The 18,863-nt window shown below is 38.7% G+C and overlaps 1 protein-coding gene across 2 annotated transcripts in view; it reads left to right on the top strand.

The window, feature by feature from the left end:
- The window catches only part of LOC120730294 (metabotropic glutamate receptor 8-like), a 130,598-nt gene extending 121,152 nt beyond the window's left edge, over positions 1 to 9,446 (top strand). For both annotated transcript variants that reach the window (XM_040026586.1, XM_040026587.1), the window contains exons 10-11: positions 7,781 to 8,027; positions 8,819 to 9,446. In XM_040026586.1, the coding sequence (XP_039882520.1) occupies positions 7,781 to 8,027; positions 8,819 to 8,868 (297 nt within the window). In that variant the 3' untranslated portion in view covers positions 8,869 to 9,446. The remainder of the gene's footprint in view (positions 1 to 7,780; positions 8,028 to 8,818) is intronic.
- Positions 9,447 to 18,863: the final 9,417 nt, after the last annotated feature.

The raw sequence follows: 18,863 nt of genomic DNA on the forward strand, positions 1-18,863 counted from the left end.
CTTCAGGAACCCAAAGAAAACCTCATCCACCCCCAGGGGTCCTGCCACCAAGGTTTTGGTTAACTTCCTCACTGACCTCACTCCTCATGATGGATGGGTTGTCCCCCTCATCCTCAGACTCTGCTTTCTCTACAGAAGACATGTCAGTGGGATTAAGGAGTAGGGCTGCCCCGATTAGTCGACTTGTCATGATTACATCGACGATCAAAATCGTCGGCGACTAATTTAGTTTCAAACAATGGCGGCAGCTACTTAGTTTAAATATTATTCTTATTTCTCTTTCTGGGTCACAAAATAAACTTATAAGATATTTTCAGGCAAGCATGTAGCTGTGCAAACTTCAAATATCTGCTCAGTTTATCAAGACATCACATATTTGAAAAAAATGCTCCAACGTTTTCGGAGACGTCTGTTACCCACCAGCTCGATAGCGAGCCGGGGTTCAAGGCGCACTAGAGCCGGCGAGAACAGCAAACTCTCGGCGCATAATTTTCAGACCCCCGCAGTCGTTCGCTACTCAGGTTAAACATGATATATAAGTCACTTAGATAAATTAAAAAATGTTATTGTTTGGCTTTTTTCAGTGTTTTATTTGTTCCTGAGTAAATTGGTTTGGCTGAGATTAAAGTTATAGTTTTCACACAGCTGAATAATCATCAAACAGAAAACTGATTAAACAGAAGTGTGAGATGGTCGAGAGTTTACTCCAATGTCCTGTTACATTTTAGATAGAAAGGAGCAGACGGCTGAGTTTATTAAACTCCACCGAGACAATCTGCAAATTTCATTAAAAGTTTAATAAACTTTCGTCTTGTCTTTATTTTTAGTTAGCACGTACCTTAAACACTTAAAGCTGTAAGCTAATGATAGTTATATAAGAGTAGATGCATGCTGGTTGCAATAAGCTGTATGTTTCACGTCCAGTGGATACGTGATCTGATTAGTCAACTAATCGCAAAAATAATCAGTGACTAGTTGACTATAAAAATAATCGTTTGTGGCAGCCCTATTAAGGAGCTCCTTGAGGTATTCCTTTCACTGATTTTATTGGCTGCCTCCAAAGTCCCCCAGGCTAACCAAGCCCGATAAGACGCCTTCTTCCGCCTGATCACTCCCTTCACCTCTAGTGTACACCAGCTGGTTCAGGGTTTACCACCACGACAGGCACCAGCCACCTTTACCGACAACTCAGTGTAGCAGCCTCACCAATGGAAGTCTTGAACATGGTCCATTCAGACTCAGTGTCCCCAGTCTCATGTGGAGTTCCACAGGGCTCAATATTAGGTCCATTTACATTTTAATGAAAAGAAGACTGAAGTTCAAGTTCAAATTTTATTCGCCACATGCAGGTTGCCCTGCAGTGGAATGAACCCGCCCCCCGACCTTACAGTAGAGAAGTGTTGGTGTTTAGACCTATTAGTTCCTCTGAGTTTCCCCATGTGAATTTTGAGCCCATGGGTTATGCATGTCATGTCCACAGTTGCAAATCTGGGCTTTATAACAGATGGTGAGTTTAAACTGGAGCAGTAGTGAAGTCTAGCTTCTTTCATTTAAGGCCTTCTTTCATTTCAATGGCCAAGGTGAAATCTATCCTCTATAGACAACATTGGAGACAGTAATACATGCCTTTGTCATGTTTAGCTGTAGTAGACAGGATGAAGGACACAAATGCAGGACTCTGCACAAACACTCTATAAAATAAGCTTGCAAAAAACAAACCTGAACTAGAAACTGAAAACTAATAACTAAACACTGGGAAACTAGAAAACTAGGAACCCAGGAAACTAGAGACTAGGGACGAAGATAATAGGGAAGCACACAGCACATGGGGTAACGATGTGACAATGGAAAGAGGAAAACAGGGCTTAATGAAACGAGGGAATGAGACACAGGAGAAGAGCAGAGAAGAGAGGGACACAAGACTGTCAAAGTAAAACAGGAACCAAGAGACATTCACAAAGATGCAGACTTGACACTGAGACATGGAGACAAGAGGGAAGGGTGACTAGACATGAAACGTGGAACACGGGGAAGGCAAAGTAACAGAAACCAAACAGAAATAGAAAATAAGACTATAACACACAGAGAACAATAAGGAGAACCAAAACCATGAATAACACTAAAACAAAGAATATCAGTTAATCAAGAAACACAAAACACTGTGTCCCAGACCCAGTACTGTGACATTATTACTGTGGGATTACTGTAGTGCGCTATATGAACCAAGAAAAAAAAGAATATTCCCATTTAATGTTATTTGTGATTTGCTGCCTCTTTGGAGCTAAAAGAGGCTACTCAAACACATGAGATATCAGTGGAAAGCCCAAGATGTCCTCTATTTAATACACCAGGACTTAGTAAGATAGCTCAAATAAGTCACAAGATATTGACCAAAAACAAATGTCCATACAGAGGACATAATAGAATAGGCTGGGCCTCAGGAGGTTATGCAGGAGACAGTTTTCCCTCTCACATCTCCAGTTGGTTCAAAATGCCACTTTTGACTGCAGTGTGTAGAGAAGTGAACCTTAAGCCTATTATGGCCACACTCCATTGGCTGCATGTGCACTTTAGAATCCCTCTTAAAGTTCTTTTGTTTTTAAATCCTTAAATTATTTAAATCCTTAAATAGTTTTGGCCTGTGGTACCTCTCTGAGCTGCTTTACTCATACACATACACACATACATGTCCAAAGTCAAGTAATCTGACCAGCTGCTCATACATGCACAAAAAGCGGAAGTTTGGAGGGTATTTTCTTTTGTTGACCCCAGATTATAGAATAAATTGTCTTTGCACATTAGACAATCACCTACATTGTCCATTTTGAAACTCATCTTAAAACTCTCTGGCTTTTCAGCCCATCATGAGACATTGATCTTACTTGTTTTGATTTTGTTTTGTTGTTTTGTAGTTGCTTGTTTTTGTTTTTATTATAGTTTTTTAATTGGTGTTATTTTTACTTTTTGCTAAAGTGCTTTTTTTTTTTGCCTGTCCTGTCTGGCACTGTAGCAATCAGAATTATTGTCTGAAGGCCAAAGAAAATGCCCAAAGTGCTTTAAAAATGAAGTTGTATGGCATGTATGGTATAGTACATTACAATGCTGCCCAGGTAGCTGGGGCCAGACTGTCCATACGTGACCGGCCTTCAGCTTCAAAGCAATGTGCGACAAGCAAATTACTTCCAGTTTGGAAATAGCTTAAGAATGTATCTGTAGTTTGCCATGGAGTGGCAGATCGTGTGAACTAGCATAATTTCACAGATACTCCAAAATCCAAAGTAATAGCAGTGGTGAATGGACTGGTTCTTATATAGAGTTTTTCTACTCTACAATACAAAATTTTTATTTATTTTATCAACTTTTCTTCTGACGATGCTGTCTGTTTTGAGAGCTCAATGGATCTGCGTTCGACTACTCCACCTAGGCTACACTGTCGAGTGCAGATCCACTGAGCGCAGCACAAGCTAGTGAGACAGAAGCTAAGCTCGTTGCAACATGGCAGCCGCCTCAACGCTACCCGAAATTGAACCTCCCCCACCCTCATTCAGATCTGGCGTTTGGAACTATTTTGGTTTTCATGTGAAGCATGACCCTGATGGACAAAAGTAAAACAGTATGTCGGATGTGCCACGCAATGCTCAATTACATTGGTGGGAACTAGTGCGTTAGCGCAGTTAGCTCGTTAACATGTTGACGCCGTCCAGCCCCACACACGGGACGATCCGCGGTAACTCGTTAACGGAGATTTGCCGCGTTATGGCGTTAACGTCATTTTAACGAGATTAACGCTGACAGCACTAGTGGGAACAGAACGAATATGACTGCACATTTACACCGACATCATCCTAATGCAAAGACAAGTGGAAGCAGACAGATGTTTTCTCCCATTATTTTGTTGTTTCAGCAACATTCAATTTAAAAACTGTACTTTTGAGTTAAAATATATATTTATAATTTTAATAAATGACAAATTAAAAAGGCATGAACATTTTTTTTTTGTATCGAAAAAATATCGAACCGTGACACCAAAGTATCGAACTGAACCGAACCGTGAATTCTGTGTACTGTTGCACCCCTACTTTTTACCCTTCAACACCTCAAGTTCAGTTTGATTTGAAGAATTCAGGGAGCATTTGATCCTGAAAATTGGCTATTTCTGTTAGGCTTAATAACAGGATAACCTATATCCTTTTTGCACAAATCTGAAGTTTGGTAGACTAAGACTATATTTGAGAGTATAATTGTAATGCCATTTCACGTTAAAATGTTCCTTTAAAAACCAGTGTGTAACTATGAGTACGCTGCTGGCTTACCTTTCTTCTCTATGTTTCCTAACCCATATGGAAAAGATATATATAAATCTTATAAAGTTTTTATCTGTCTTGTATGAAACTTGTATGAAAAGCATACAAGAGTGAAAACACATATAAGATCCCTTGAAAAATTATACAATGAAACTTGTATGTTTTGTATACTTACTAAAAAAATATATGAAAGTAATAATAATAATGGATTGGATTTATATAGCGCTTTTCAAGGCACCCAAAGCGCTTTACAATGCCACTATTCATTCACTCTCGCATTCACACACTGGTGGAGGCAAGCTACGGTTGTAGCCACAGCTGCCCTGGGGCAGACTGACAGAGGCGAGGCTGCCATATCGCGCCATCGGCCCCTCTGGCCAACACCAGTAGGCGGTAGGGTAAAGTGTCTTGCCCAAGGACACAACGACCAGGACAGAGAGAGCCCAGGGATCGAACCGGCAACCTTCCGGTTACAGATACGCTTCCCAACCCCCTGAGCCACAGTCACCCCAATGAGAAAGTGGCCACTTTCATGAGTAAATCATGTAAGCCTTATATGATTTACATATGATTTACTCATGAAAGTGGCCACTTTCATGAGTAAATCATATATGCTTTTACTATTTCTTTTCCATATGGGAACACTTATTATTAGACTACTGTGACCTTAAAACACTGGTTTTATAGTAACAGATTATATCTAAGAGGCCACATAAATTACTTAAGAACTTGTTTTTCCCTATATTTTAATTGTGTCGTGCATTTTCATAACGATGCCTTAATGCATCACTGGAATCACTGCCACCTACTTGTTTTGGGCTTTTAAATATGGAACTCACCATCTGTCGCCAATGTTCCTTCCTCCCCTTTACTTCCTCTCTTTCCTGGTGGCTGAGCAGAGCACCACTGAGGAATTCAGCTGTCAGTTTGACAATCGGTTAAAAGGGCCATTAACCCGGCTGTGCTTCCTTGAGGTGGTTGTCATGGTAATGAAGTTGGTGTTAAAACAGTCAGTAACAGCAGGTGGCGTTCTGTTTTGGGAGCATAAGCGAAGGTGTGCTGTGACAGATGTTGCAAGGCAGGTATGAGCTTTTTGGTGCCTGGTTGAGCTCCCCACGTGTGTGTGTGTGTGTGTGTGTGTGTGTGTGCTTGAGTCAGATTGAAAACTGTTCTCTCTCTTTCACTCTGTTAACTGAGTCAACAATTTCCTTGCTGCATCAGACAGTTGGTTTTCATCCCAACACAGACTGCAGCACATCTGTCAGCTGACGGAGAAGACAAACACTTTAATACTTCCTGTTTCAATTGAGACCACAAAGATGCTCTCCATTTAAATCCGAGAATCTGCTCAATGCTGCAATGTTTCATTTTGGTTCAGTTAAAGCAGTTGGAGAAAATTTGCTGCAGTGATGTCCACCTGATCTGTGACTTCATTGTTTCACTTGCACTGGTTTTCCTGCTCAGCTATCCCTATTTTATTCATGCAGCAGCTCATGCCTCTGCTGCATAAAATCCACCTGAATGTACAGGAGTTACTGTTTTTCTCAATAGCTAACTCAAAATCAGTACTCTCTGGTGCAAAATAAATTATTTGGTTTTTGTACATTTTTCCAATAAAGCCAAATAGTTTTTTGTTTCTTTCACCCCTTCTGGCCAAGTTTTAGAAGGACAAATCTTGTTTAAGTTAGTATTGTATATGTTTAACTTTGCATGCTACTTACGTCACTCATAGTTTTCATTTTCAGCTCCATGTTTTTATTGTCGCTAGTAGAGAAGCTTCTTAGCAGTTCAAAATAATTTTCATTTATCTTATGTATTTCAACCAGTTTATCCACTGTCAGGTTGTTTGCTGCTGGGTGAAATTGGTTGCAAAAAACGTACTATTGACTTGGTCACTGTCATTTGTTTGCAAGGAGATGACAGCATGTCTGCAACTACTCAACAACTAATTATTAAGCAGCTGTGAAACTGAAGAGTTCCCATTCAAAGTAAAATTTATGCCTTACCACTTCAACAAATAAGGCTTTTAGTTTGAAGCTGAACAGCAGGTTTCTTCCAGTTGGTGGTTAGTTAGCAGAAAAGTTGACTGCTTCAGTGCAGCTAATGCTAGAATACAGGTAAATGCAACAACCTAACGAGCAACCAAGCAAACACAAAGAGTACCCTCGTTCCAACTTAATTTCACAGAGCAATAACCAGCACCCTCTAACATCTTCACCTCGTTTTTCAACTAGCCAAGGATCGCACATTTTTCTCTGGCAGCAATCTCTAGGCCTGTGTGACTGAGGTATTATATTAAAGATATCACCTTTCACTGACATCATACAGTTCAGCAAGTAGAAAAACTATTTACATCACTCTGAAGCGGGAGTTTCTAGATCATCACCATTCAGCAATACTTCTACATACACTGACATCATCGTTGGACGCTTTGGTTATTTTTTGCATGTGAGCATGAAACATACATTATGTGAAAAAGAACATTTTAGTACTGTCGAGAGAAGTGGGGCAGAGAGAGATTGAAGTCCCCCTGTCTTTCCCCTGTCATCACATCTGAGAGGTGGCAAAAGGTTTCAACATCCAGCCTTATCTGTTAAAAATGATCAGAGTGCTAAAATAGCACTATTCCTTATTTGCTAGTAGTAAATTCCCTTTATTCTCAATCAAAGATAAATAAAAATAAAAATGTAGAAAAGATAACAAATATTGTTTAGTACTGATCAGAATAGAATCAGGTATGTTAAAATTAAGTACGTTTAAGTTTAACCCATATAATAAATAAAAAAAATATGGTTTATGAAATTACACTCATAACAGGCTGCACTGTGAGGCTGTATAGAAAAGGCCTTCAGAAAACTATCTATTATAACAGCCAGAATAATTAGCTCTTCTAAAAAAATTCTTCCTAGGGTCTCTTTTATTCTTTGGATGGACCTTGAGGGCATGGTAGCGCACTTAACCCTTTTTCCTCCTATCCTGACTCGACAGCCAAAACTGTGAGGATCAGAAGAATTTGATTTGTCACTGAACAGAGTGAGACAGGGGACATTAATGACAGTTACTACAGTAATCATAATACTTACTTACTCATAATGCATAATACAAACACTTTAATTTAGTGTTGAATTAGATTAATGCGAGCCTTCTTGGCTTCTCATTGGTTTGTGCAGTACAGCCAATAAATGACAAAATATCAAATCACATTCTTTCTGTATTTAACACATTACATTAATCTCTGAATTGGGAATGATTGTGAGCTGGATGAGCTACTAGATCACTGAAATTAAACGTCCATTTTTAATATAAACTTTGTTTAAATGTAATCCTTGGAATTATTATAGGTCACTAAAAGCACCAACTGTTTCATAGTTTCTTTGCACCACAGTTGAGCATTATTAGGAGGTCGATGTCTTGGTCATTGTACTGCCTCTTTGAATCTCATTCTCAGCCAGTTCTTCCTTCTGTTTTATCCACAGATGTACATCCAGACGGCGACACTGACGGTGTCTCTGAGCCTCAGTGCTTCTGTCTCTCTGGGCATGCTCTATATGCCAAAGGTGTACATCATCATCTTCCACCCCGAGCGGAACGTCCCCAAACGTAAACGGAGCTTCAAGGCTATCGTCACCGCTGCCACTATGACCAGCAAGCTGTCACACCTGGCAGCTGAGCGGCCCAATGGCGAAGTGAAGACTGAGCTTTGTGAGGGTATGGAAGCTAGTGGTAAGTGTGACCAGGAGATGTTTGATAGCTGGCATTAAAAGACCAGGAGGAGACAGGGAACAAGATGATCTACAGTAGTTAAACATTATCCTTTAAATTATGGTAAAAGTATTATTGTTAGAATCAGTTAGAACGGACAGATGTGCAAGAAAATATATATTTTGTTGATGAGGTGATGTCAGAGGCAGAACGAGTTTTTTTCTTCTCTTCAGTAATAAGCATTTAACATGAAGTGGCTGGAGTTTATTTAGACGTCACCTGAGACTGGATTTGAAGCCAAAACTGCTTATAGCTCAGAGTTACACTTCAAAGCTACTTCTTAGTCCATCAGCAGAAAATCATGAGACATCAGATTGTTTACTCATTCGAGATGTGCTGACTGAATTGCTCTTCTTTCTTTAACAAGCAGGAGCTTCCACATCACTTTTAATTTCTCTACCTTCTGATGTTCTTATCCTGTAAGAACATCAGAAGGCTGATGTTCTTACAGGATAAAAGAGGTCTTCTTTTATGCTGAAGAAGTAATAAACATTCAATTTTCCAAGAGAAATAAGAATTAAGGTGGTATACAGAATATAATAATCAGTCATTTTTTGGTCTCAGTAGAATCCAAGAATTATGTTAGAATTATTCAAATCATAATCTTACCATATAGGTATATACAGCGGAACTGTGGCTAAAGAAGATTGATGAAACCATAAGAGACAAAAACAATACCAATAGAGAAGAGTTGTCTGTTGCTGTTCTAATATCTCAACTCATAAACCTGCCATTTTCTATCCTCTTGTTAGTGCCACCTCCAAAAACGACCTATGTGAGCTACACCAACCATGCGATGTGAAGATATAACAACTTTGGCACAAAGACCTTTTGGGACATTTAATATGCACATTTTTGTCAGATTTTGAGGAAAGGACACCACCACAGGCTATGACAGAAACGAGGTACTCTGAACAATTTCAAGATCAGAGGGAGTCTGTGGAGTTTTTTTGTTTGTTTGTTTTTTTCTGTTTACAGACAGCAGGGAACAGACCTCAGCGGAGCAAAAAGCCTAAAAATAAAGTAAAATCCATCTGAAAAATATTAAGGAAACAAGAAGATGGTAACTGGAGACTCAAGCAAAATTTTTTGTTTAAATACATTTTTTAAAAATCTTCTGAAAGAAATTGTGGGGACTAACTGTGTTTGTTGCTATTCTAATTGTATGTTGACAACAAAAACAACTTAATAGTGGTTGTGAAAATTCTGATTTTGTCTGATGTTGTGTGTCCATTGACGTGCATTTTGAGATGATACTGTCACTGTTTTTGACTAACTGGTTGGCAGGTTTTGGTTGTGATATGATTAAATGCCATGGTTTAACTAACGCATGCACTTTTTATACAAAGGCTCTATTTATAATAAAAAAATGTTTCTCAAGTCGTAGCCATTCTTTGTTCTATTTGAAGGGGGAAGTCTGAAAAAGAATAAATGGACAAAATTAAAACTTTTCTTTTCATAATGACTGTGGCAACTTTTTGATTTCCCATTTATTTCAAACTGGCGTTGTCATCTCAATGACAAAAAGTTTATGTTATGGAAACACTGCTGATCCCTAAGTGCAAGGCTTCAGGAGTGCATTTTCTTAATGTTCTTGATAGAGGGTGGGTTGATTTCTTATGTCAACATGCAACCTGGTGTTAGGGAAATGCTATTGAATAAAATAAGTGTATATTAAGGTGGTCGTAGATTCAAAAGTGAATCCAATTAATGTCCTAAACATCTCTTTCTAAAGACCAATAGGGCCAATTTGTTAGCAAAAGAAAGAGTCTTTAAAGTGGACATGCAAGGTTAATTTGAAACATGGAACCCTACTCTACAGTCTTCTTCATTTACATTTGGGCTTCAATTCTCCTCCCTTTTAATATGAAGTAATCCACTCAGTAAGAAGTAGTGATATAAGAAATTCTTAACCAAAGCATGTGAATAAGGTCTCCAAAAAGTATGGCATCTCTTCTCTGGAGGCTTCTTTTCGGTCTGTCACACACACGTCAACCTATTTTCCCTAAAGACCTGCTGATGGATGTTAGGATTCCTAACATGGTTCAGTAAGAAATTTTGTTATGTTTGTGTTGTGACATATATGGTAATCTGAATGTATAAAGTGTTTGTATGTGCTTGGGAAAAATACTTTTATTGCATAAAATAGTGCTCACCATATCTTATGGACATCTGCTCTGCCAGCTGATTGTGCCACTGAGTCTGTTGACCTGACCCAACAAGGAAAAATCAACACTCTCAACTTAAACAGACTCTTCTCAACACAAACCTCATTTATAAAGTGCTCTAAAATCCTGGGCATTACAGCAAACAGGTGGATTCTCTTTTTTCAGTGTGGCTAGCCAGTAAAAGTTTTTATTTACGAAATTACATACAATCACACCTCTCCAGGTCTCACTGCCCCATTGCCCACCTGACCATTAAAGCCAAGGACTCCAAGAAGGCTGGATACAGTGTAAACCACAGTCACAACCTGTTTGCGGCCCAAAGGAGCAAGTGAACAACCCTGTTGATGAAAACTTTAATGTGCAGGCAGCAAGCCTCCTGCAAGTAGTGGGCCTACATGCGCTCATTATTTGTCAAAATTGTTACAGATATTTTTCTATTGTTTATAACAGATAAAAAAAATTCCACCAGTTAGCAAGCTCAATTGCTAAGGTTTAGCGTAATCTTTCATACTGGAAATGCTGCATCTCGTTAGTTAAATTTATATTTATTTCCAGCAATGCAGTGCTCTATTAATAGTAGTAGTAATAGTATAGTGGATATTCTGTCAGGGTTAAAAAAAAACTGCATTGATTTACCTTTTCTGACATTAAAGTTGGGTCCATATTTATGCCATACTGATACTGGGGCCTCTCACAGAAGCCTTGTTGTTGTTTCAGTGTTGTGCTCCCAAAGATAAAAAGAGTAGTGCTTCCACAAGACATTAGAAAAAAGTTGACTAATCTCAGTTTAATCAATTTATGCTGTCTTCTAGTAACAAAGACCAGCTGGTAGTCCTCAGTATTTACACGGAGAACGTATGAAATCATTCATTCTAGTGAATATGAGTTAAGTAAAGTTGCTCATGCAGATCACTGAAATGGTTCCTGTCTGCAACACCTGCTGGGCATTTGTCCAGAGACTCACTAGAAGAAGGTCATGTAAAGGAGAGTTCTCCATTAGCAAAGTCAAGTCAAAGTCAAAGTCAAATTTATTTATAGAGCACATTTAAAAACAACCAAAGCTGACCAAAGTGCTGTACAGTAAATACAGATAAAAATACAATAAAACACAATTTCGTAGTAACACCTCGCTGATAAAAATAAAATAAAAATAGATAAAACAAATAAATTAGACCTTTCTAAAAGCCAATGAAAAGAGGTGAGTTTTAAGAGCGGTTTTAAAAGTTTCTAGGCTTTTGGAGAGTCTGACGTGAGGAGGTAAGCTGTTCCACAGTCTGGGTGCAGCCACAGCAAACGCCCTCTCTCCCTGTATATCACATGAGAATAACTTTCATGTGATATACAATAGAGGAAATGTGAGAAATCAGCCAACACCACAAGATCCACATAAGATTAAAAAAACTACTATATTTTAGTAGGAACGAAACAGTAACTTTATCTACACTGGATTTGACCTTCAACATCTTAACAACCTGGCAGGAAATTCAGCACAGTGTGCATCTCAATACAAAAAAGATAGTCAGTGGGATCAATACATTCTGTGGAATCAGAGAGGGGGGAATCAATACAAGCTGCTGGAGAGAACTCCTCGTGCATGTAATGAATATTTCTGCATGTACTGGCAGGAAAAAGGAGCAAGTAGAGTCTGAGTGATGAAGCATCCAGACTACTTTCCCCGGACGTCTCTCATTTCTTGTATTTGCAGCCAAGTGAAAGAACAGAACTACAATGAATATAATACTGAAGATGAAACAGCTCAGGTAAATTTCTATACAGGTTCTGTTTTAATATTTCCTGTTTGACCAGGTTCGGCTGCTCACACGTACTTTAGAGATTGTATTTCCTGCTTTGAGATATTCATATTCAGTTCATTTAACAAAGAACTACAGTTTGTCTTTAACCTACCACATACTTAACATAACAAGATGCAGTAATGGTTAAGTTGCAGCTGGTTTGGAACCGGTAACTGCAACTTACTGCTCTCACCATCTTTTCTATTTGGAACTATTTGAGGTGGCTGTAGCTCAGGAGGGTTAGCAGGCCATCTACTAACCGGAGGGTTGGTGGTGAGTGCTCAGGCAGTGTGAGGAAGGTTACTTTTAAAATGTATTCCACTACAGATTACAGAATACATTCCCCAAAATTTAGTTGTAACGTATTCCGTTAAGTTACTCAGTGTGAGTAACGTATTCTGAATGGATTACTTACTATATTGTCATGCTTTTTACAACAATATCAATGTACTGTTGCCCTGTGATTTATTCCTATTACTGAAGGCTACTGGCCACCGAGCTAACATTGTTAGCTGCTGTTCGCTGAGGTTAGCTCATAGACCGCTTTCAGAACTGCACATGATTATTTGCAGCTAGCGGGTTGTTAATGCTATCCATCATGTCTAACAGTCTGCAGTCTATGAACTAACCTCAGGTAGAATAGAAGAGGATTATATAAGAATCATTGCACTACATTTGCCATTGCACTAGGTCATTCCAAATATAATCTGAGGCAAACTCTAGCTTGCCTCAGGCAAACTATCCACTCAGGGGTCAATTGTAATTTCAAGCTACATTATGCCAGTGGACTGTTAATAATTAAGTGCCAAACAAATCTAGGGTTACCAACACCTGTGAGTGTCTTTTTCATGTCAACAATATTATACAATATTCACAATATTCATTCACTGTCTTTAGGGTTCGCTAGCTTAGCTTAATTCATAGCCAACTCGCTAGCAGCATGGCCTCTTCACCTGTCCCTTCTGCATCTTCCTGCTCAGTGTCTAAGATGTTTAGTTACTTCTTGGCTTCCTTTAGTAATAATGGTGCTTGTAATACATATAGCCTGTGAGGCTAGTAGTAGTCATTTTATTTTGAGCTTGCAATCAGACATCGTCGTCTTAAAGCTGTATTGCAGAGAATAAAACACCTACCATCAACCTATTCATTTGTTGACTCTTTGAACACTCTCTAACATAGGCTATTGTTTACAAAGATAAAAAGTCCATTGTAAGAGTGTGAGGTGGGGACATAAGTTTTAGAAAACTCTCCATTGGCAGGCAGTGCAGGAAACTTTACACACAGTGAGAGGGGGAGCAAGGCAATATCAGTAGGCAGCAGCTTTTGTGGGAATTTTATATCAACAGTCAAATAAAAAGAAAAAGAAGAAAAGAAAAAAGCAAAAGGGCTACACAAACAAAAGACCACATTGAGTCTCACTGCTGTGAGCTAAGACCAGGAAATTGAAGCTACAGTTTCCACAGGGTCACAAAAATTGGACAATAGAAGACTGGAAATAAAACATTGCCTGGTCTGTTGAGTTTTGGCAATGGTTGCAACATTTAGATGGTCGGGTCTGAACTTGGGATAAACAACATGGATGCCTTGTGCATTGTATTTACAGTTCAGTCTGTTGCAGATAGTGTATAGATGTGTGGGGTACTTTCTTGGTATAATTTGGACCCCTTAGAAATACTACATTGAAATGGTCCCTTTTAACAGAAGAAACCTCTGGCAGAACCAAGCGCAGGCAGGGGAAGCCATCTACTGTGACCACTTGGGGATGATGGGAGGATGACAGGACAAATCACACTGTGGAAGAGAGCCAGACGTTAACAATAACCTCTGACTACATGCAGAGTTGTGGGCTAACACCATATAATAAGTTAAAAAGGTGACTAAAGAAGAAACACTCAATAAACCTATTGCAGTGTAACTAAGAGAGCTTTCAGGGTCACCTGATCCACCCCTAACTATAAGCATTGTCAAAAAGGAAAGGTTTAAACCTAATTTAACACTAATGGGAAAAAAAGTATAGGAGAAATATGCTCTCTCTTTATAGTCACTCAGTACACTTGCTGCCGCATTTTGGACCAACGCAGCCTTTTCAGGAAGTTTTTAGGACATCCTGAAATCTTGCCTTATTGGTTTTATGCAAAATTGTCTACCAGTCTTACCATCAGCTGGGTAAATGCTCTCAATGTACTAAATCATATTATCAAACTGGTCGTGCATGTAAGTGAAAGTGTACATCACAATAAATAATTAAAAATGTCTTCTTTGACTTGGTATTTTTTATTTTTGAATAAATGAGTCTGAACAGAGAACTTTTAAGATGTGGATTTGTCAAAGTGGAACACAGAAACCCAAAACTTCTCAGTTTTGCATTTCACATTCTTGATTTATGACTTGAGCCTGTATGGAATAAAATATGTTTTTAATTGAACCCAAAATGCCATCTTTAGTGAAGTAGCAGAAATGTCTAAAGTAACAGAAATAATCTTTTTAAGTCTCACCATCAGCAACTTTTTTTTAATAGAAATGGCTTTGAAAATTAGTCTTGGAACAGAATAGAACTGAACATAATACCAGTGCAAACATGAACTGACGTATTCATACTCAGATAAGGCTGGTCACAGATCATTCACTGGTATTCTCGTCATATCAGCATGTAAATCAAATTCATGATTAGCATGAGAAATCTGCCACTGGCATCACACAGGCATCTGACTTGCCTATTTATAAACCATGGAAGACTACTTCAAGAAATTTTTTTAATGCATATATATGAGTGTGAAGAAAGCGGAAACACAGCTACTCATTTCTTTACATACAGACAGCAGAAAAAGACCATTCTGATCCCTCAAGTGTGTGCTGGATAAAATGGATCAGCTTAGAGTCATATGTACAACTACATATGACTCCGGAGGCAATTAGCTCCATAATACTACATGTTAATAGACCTCTCTGCATTCAATCGTACCTGTTATTAATCTCTGTCTCTCTTCCACAGCATGTCTTTATCCTGTTTTCCTTCTCTCACCCCAACTGGTTGCAGCAGATGGCCGCCCCTCCCTGATCCTGTTTCTGCCAGAGGTTTCTTCCTGTTAAAAGGGAGTTTTTCCTTTCCACTGTTGCCAAAGTGCTTGCTCTCAGGGTTTTTTTTCTCTCTGTATCTATTATTGTACGATCTATAAAGCGCCTTGAGGCGACTGCTGTTGTGATTTGGCGCTAAATAAATATAATATAATTGAATTGAATAATTTGTATTAGACACAATTTTTGCAGTTTTGCCTCTGCACGCCACATTAAATGAATATATCATTGAAGTATAGACATTCAACTTTAATTCAAGGGGTTTACCAAACTTTGTGCATGCTTTGGAATTACAGCTAGTTACAACATGGTTCCCCTTTTTCAGACACTCAAAAGAAATTGAACAGTTGACTTAAAGACACTTTTCTGATCAGGAAGGCCAGATTAGATTTTGCCAGAAAACAACTAAAAGAGCATTTCTGAAAAATAAACATTTTGGACAGAAGAAACCAAGGTGAACTTGAACCAGACTGATTGGAAAAGAAAGTATGAAGAAGGAGAGGAATATTCCATAATTGGAAGCACATCACATCATTTGTCCAACATGGCAGAAGCAATGTTATGGTATGGGCACAGATATTGCTGCCAATGGAAGTGAGCCAGTAAGCGTTTCTTGAAGTGTCTACATGTAGTCTTATACTCACTGCTCAGATTCAGCCAAATGCTGGGAAACCACACAGTACTTGACAGTGCAAATTGATAACGTTATTAATAAAAACAACCCTTATTTATTTAAAACTATGTTAGTTTGCCCACTTATTTTTGAACCACTGAAAATGACAAACTACAAACATGGATGGGCCATGCTGTTGGCTCACCTTTATCCCTGGGACTAAATTTGAAATATTTTTAGTTTACTGACCTTTGTTTACTAGTACTTAATATTATCTAGCTCAGTGATGTCAGCTAACTGTGATCTCCATTTCAGTTTTGTTTGTTTTTGGCGGTTTTGATCTCACTGTCTGATTTTCTAATTACCCTAGTATACAGTGATACTGTAACATCCCAGCCTAATCATTGTTCATGATCACACAGTCATACACTATCTCATAGAAGCTGAAGAATCTGGGTCTCTTTTTTGTTGCCATTACTGAGTTTCTCATCTGAGCTGGCAGATCTCGTCCTTTGCCTGTTTTTTGGTTGTTTGTTTTGGGTTTTTTGTAGTGTTTTAGCCTGTCTTTGTTATTTTAGGATAAGAATATTTCCACACACATATTAGTAAATTAGAGACAATGTGAGAATATATGTACTAAAATGCTGTTTAAATGAAAGCTGACCTTTTAACATGATAATAATCACACAAGCATATCCACAACAAATGACTTAAAAATTGGGGCGTTATGTAATGGCTGAGTCAAAGACTAAATTTGTAACAACGCAGAACACATTCACCATCTTGCAAACTAATACATTTTTGTGAAATGGTGATACAAAATTACATCAACTTCTAAGCTATTTTTGTTAAACAGCACAATATTTCTGACACCAAGAGTGTGGCAACTAAATCTGAAAAAGTTGTTGTTTTTTTTCTTGTGTGTGTGTGTGTGTGTGTGTGTGTGTGTGTGTGTGTGTGTGTGTGTGTGTGTGTGTGTGTGTGTGTGTGTGTGTGTGTGTGTGTGTGTGTGTGTGTTCTCATTTATATACGAGATTTATCTTATTTGGTAGGTCAAAGAGTCATCCATTTCAAGCCAATTAAATTACTGTATTGTTAAAATACCCAGCATATTATTCACAGTAAGACAAACTAAACTAAAAATTTATTTATTTGCTGAATGCGCACGACACATGCAATCACACTCACTGAGGCACACCTGCACATTCAGGAATAATAAAGCCAATACATGATGGAAACACTCTCTTGCTTTAACAGCCTCCTCTTCATCTCCCTCCCGGGCAGTGGCTATAATTAGCTCTGGCCCCCTGGGCTCCCTACAGGCATAGATGACCCATCGTTGAAGCTTGAAATTAATGAGCCACATGCTGTCCTGTTATTATTTACCATTAGCTCTGGCTGTGGAGGAAATGCTGTATTTTTCTTCATTACGGCATAGCTCCCAGGCAGCGTGCTTTTTCAGAAATACACCCCGAGGACTGTGGGAGACAGAAACCTGCTCAGGAACCAAGGACACGTCAGTGCTGATAGCTGTAGGTCCTTTTCATTTTCTTTCTTTCCATCCTACCACCTGTCTGCAGACGTCATTATAGGGAGTTCAGTGCTACAAATACTGCAAATAGGTCAGGGCTCAAACTTTTCACAAACTTGAAGCCATGCTGCTCCACATGTCATCCAACAAGATGAGTTGATGAAGCAACTCGAGAAAGCCACACAACAGAGAACAAATTGCAAAGTGCTTGGAAGTAGTTCAAAGTTCAAAGAAAAAAAGATTTGGTCTGAATAGAGTCTGTGTGTGAGTGGCCTGAGAAATTGAGGTTACTCAAATTGGTGAGGTGAGTGGGCAAGGGTGAGTTGTGGAGGAATAGTGTTTGGGAGGGGGGTGTGGTTTAGAACAAGTTAGAACATTGTTCCTCCCTACCCAGATTGATACCCAGCAGTCCCGCAAACTGCCATATTTGAGCACACATAAATATGAACGTTCAAGTTGGAAAAGACAACTAGTCACAATCTCTGAATGCTATTACATTTTTTTTTTTACTATGAGATCTGTGAGATCATAATATGTATGAAAATGTGAGCATGTGTTGTCTTCCTCTAGTTGAGATCTGCATCCCACTTAGCATCTTAATCTTGGGCCTACATTCAAGCTGCCAAGTGTTCTACTATGACTCCCTTAGTCCCCAAGTTAAAGTCAGTATTCCTACACCACAGATGTTTATTCAGTACACAAGTACTGATTCAAAACACAGAAGAAAAAGAAAAATATGAATGAACCAAAGATATTAATATATGTGCTGTTTCATTTGTTATAAAAAGATGCAAAAATACTTTCAAGCGACCTTCAACTGTGATAGAAATTTTCATTTAGTTTTCATTTGCAGTCCTTCCCATTCCCACAAAAGTACTTCTACAATGGTGATTTTAAATATTATCATGTTATGTGTTACATTACAATAATATTCTCTTAATGAAAATCAGGACAGAAAGGAGTTTTTCCTTCCCACTGTCGACAAAGTTTCTGAGTGTTATTGTTTGGTCTTTGCCTTTCAATAATAAGCACCTTGAGAAGACTATTATTGTTATGGCTAATGGGGTAAGCCGTATTGAGGAATAAATGACGAAAAGAGCAGACACTCGCTGGGATGATAAGGAGGTTTATTGCAAAATAAAACACAAGGTGAATGTGACAAAATGGAACTAAAGATAATCTAAACTGGAAGAAACTAAACTACTAAACAGCAAACATGAAGGAGGGTGAGCAGAGGCACGTGAAGGTGGACAGCAGGGAGAACACACGGTAGAGACACAGACGGACCAGCGACCAGCACACGAGTTGACACGACTTAAATACACACTGAAGAACACAGGGAGATTACACACAGGTGGGGGACACAGCTGGACCTGATGAGCCTGACGAGACGGGGGGGACGCAAAACTGAATACACTGACATAGCACCTGGACCTTCAAAGTAAAACAGGAAACAATTCACAAAGACACAGACTTGACACTGAACTAAACCTACACTAAACACGAGGGCACAAAAGCAAAACCTAAGAACTAAACTCTTAACCAGAAAATCTGAAACATAGAATTATAATATTCAAAATAGGATACCTAAAGAATCAGAACATAAACCATAATACA

The sequence above is a fragment of the Simochromis diagramma genome, unplaced genomic scaffold (genome assembly GCF_900408965.1).
Source record: "Simochromis diagramma unplaced genomic scaffold, fSimDia1.1 OVJJ01000293.1, whole genome shotgun sequence".
Taxonomy (NCBI): Eukaryota; Metazoa; Chordata; class Actinopteri; order Cichliformes; family Cichlidae; genus Simochromis; species Simochromis diagramma.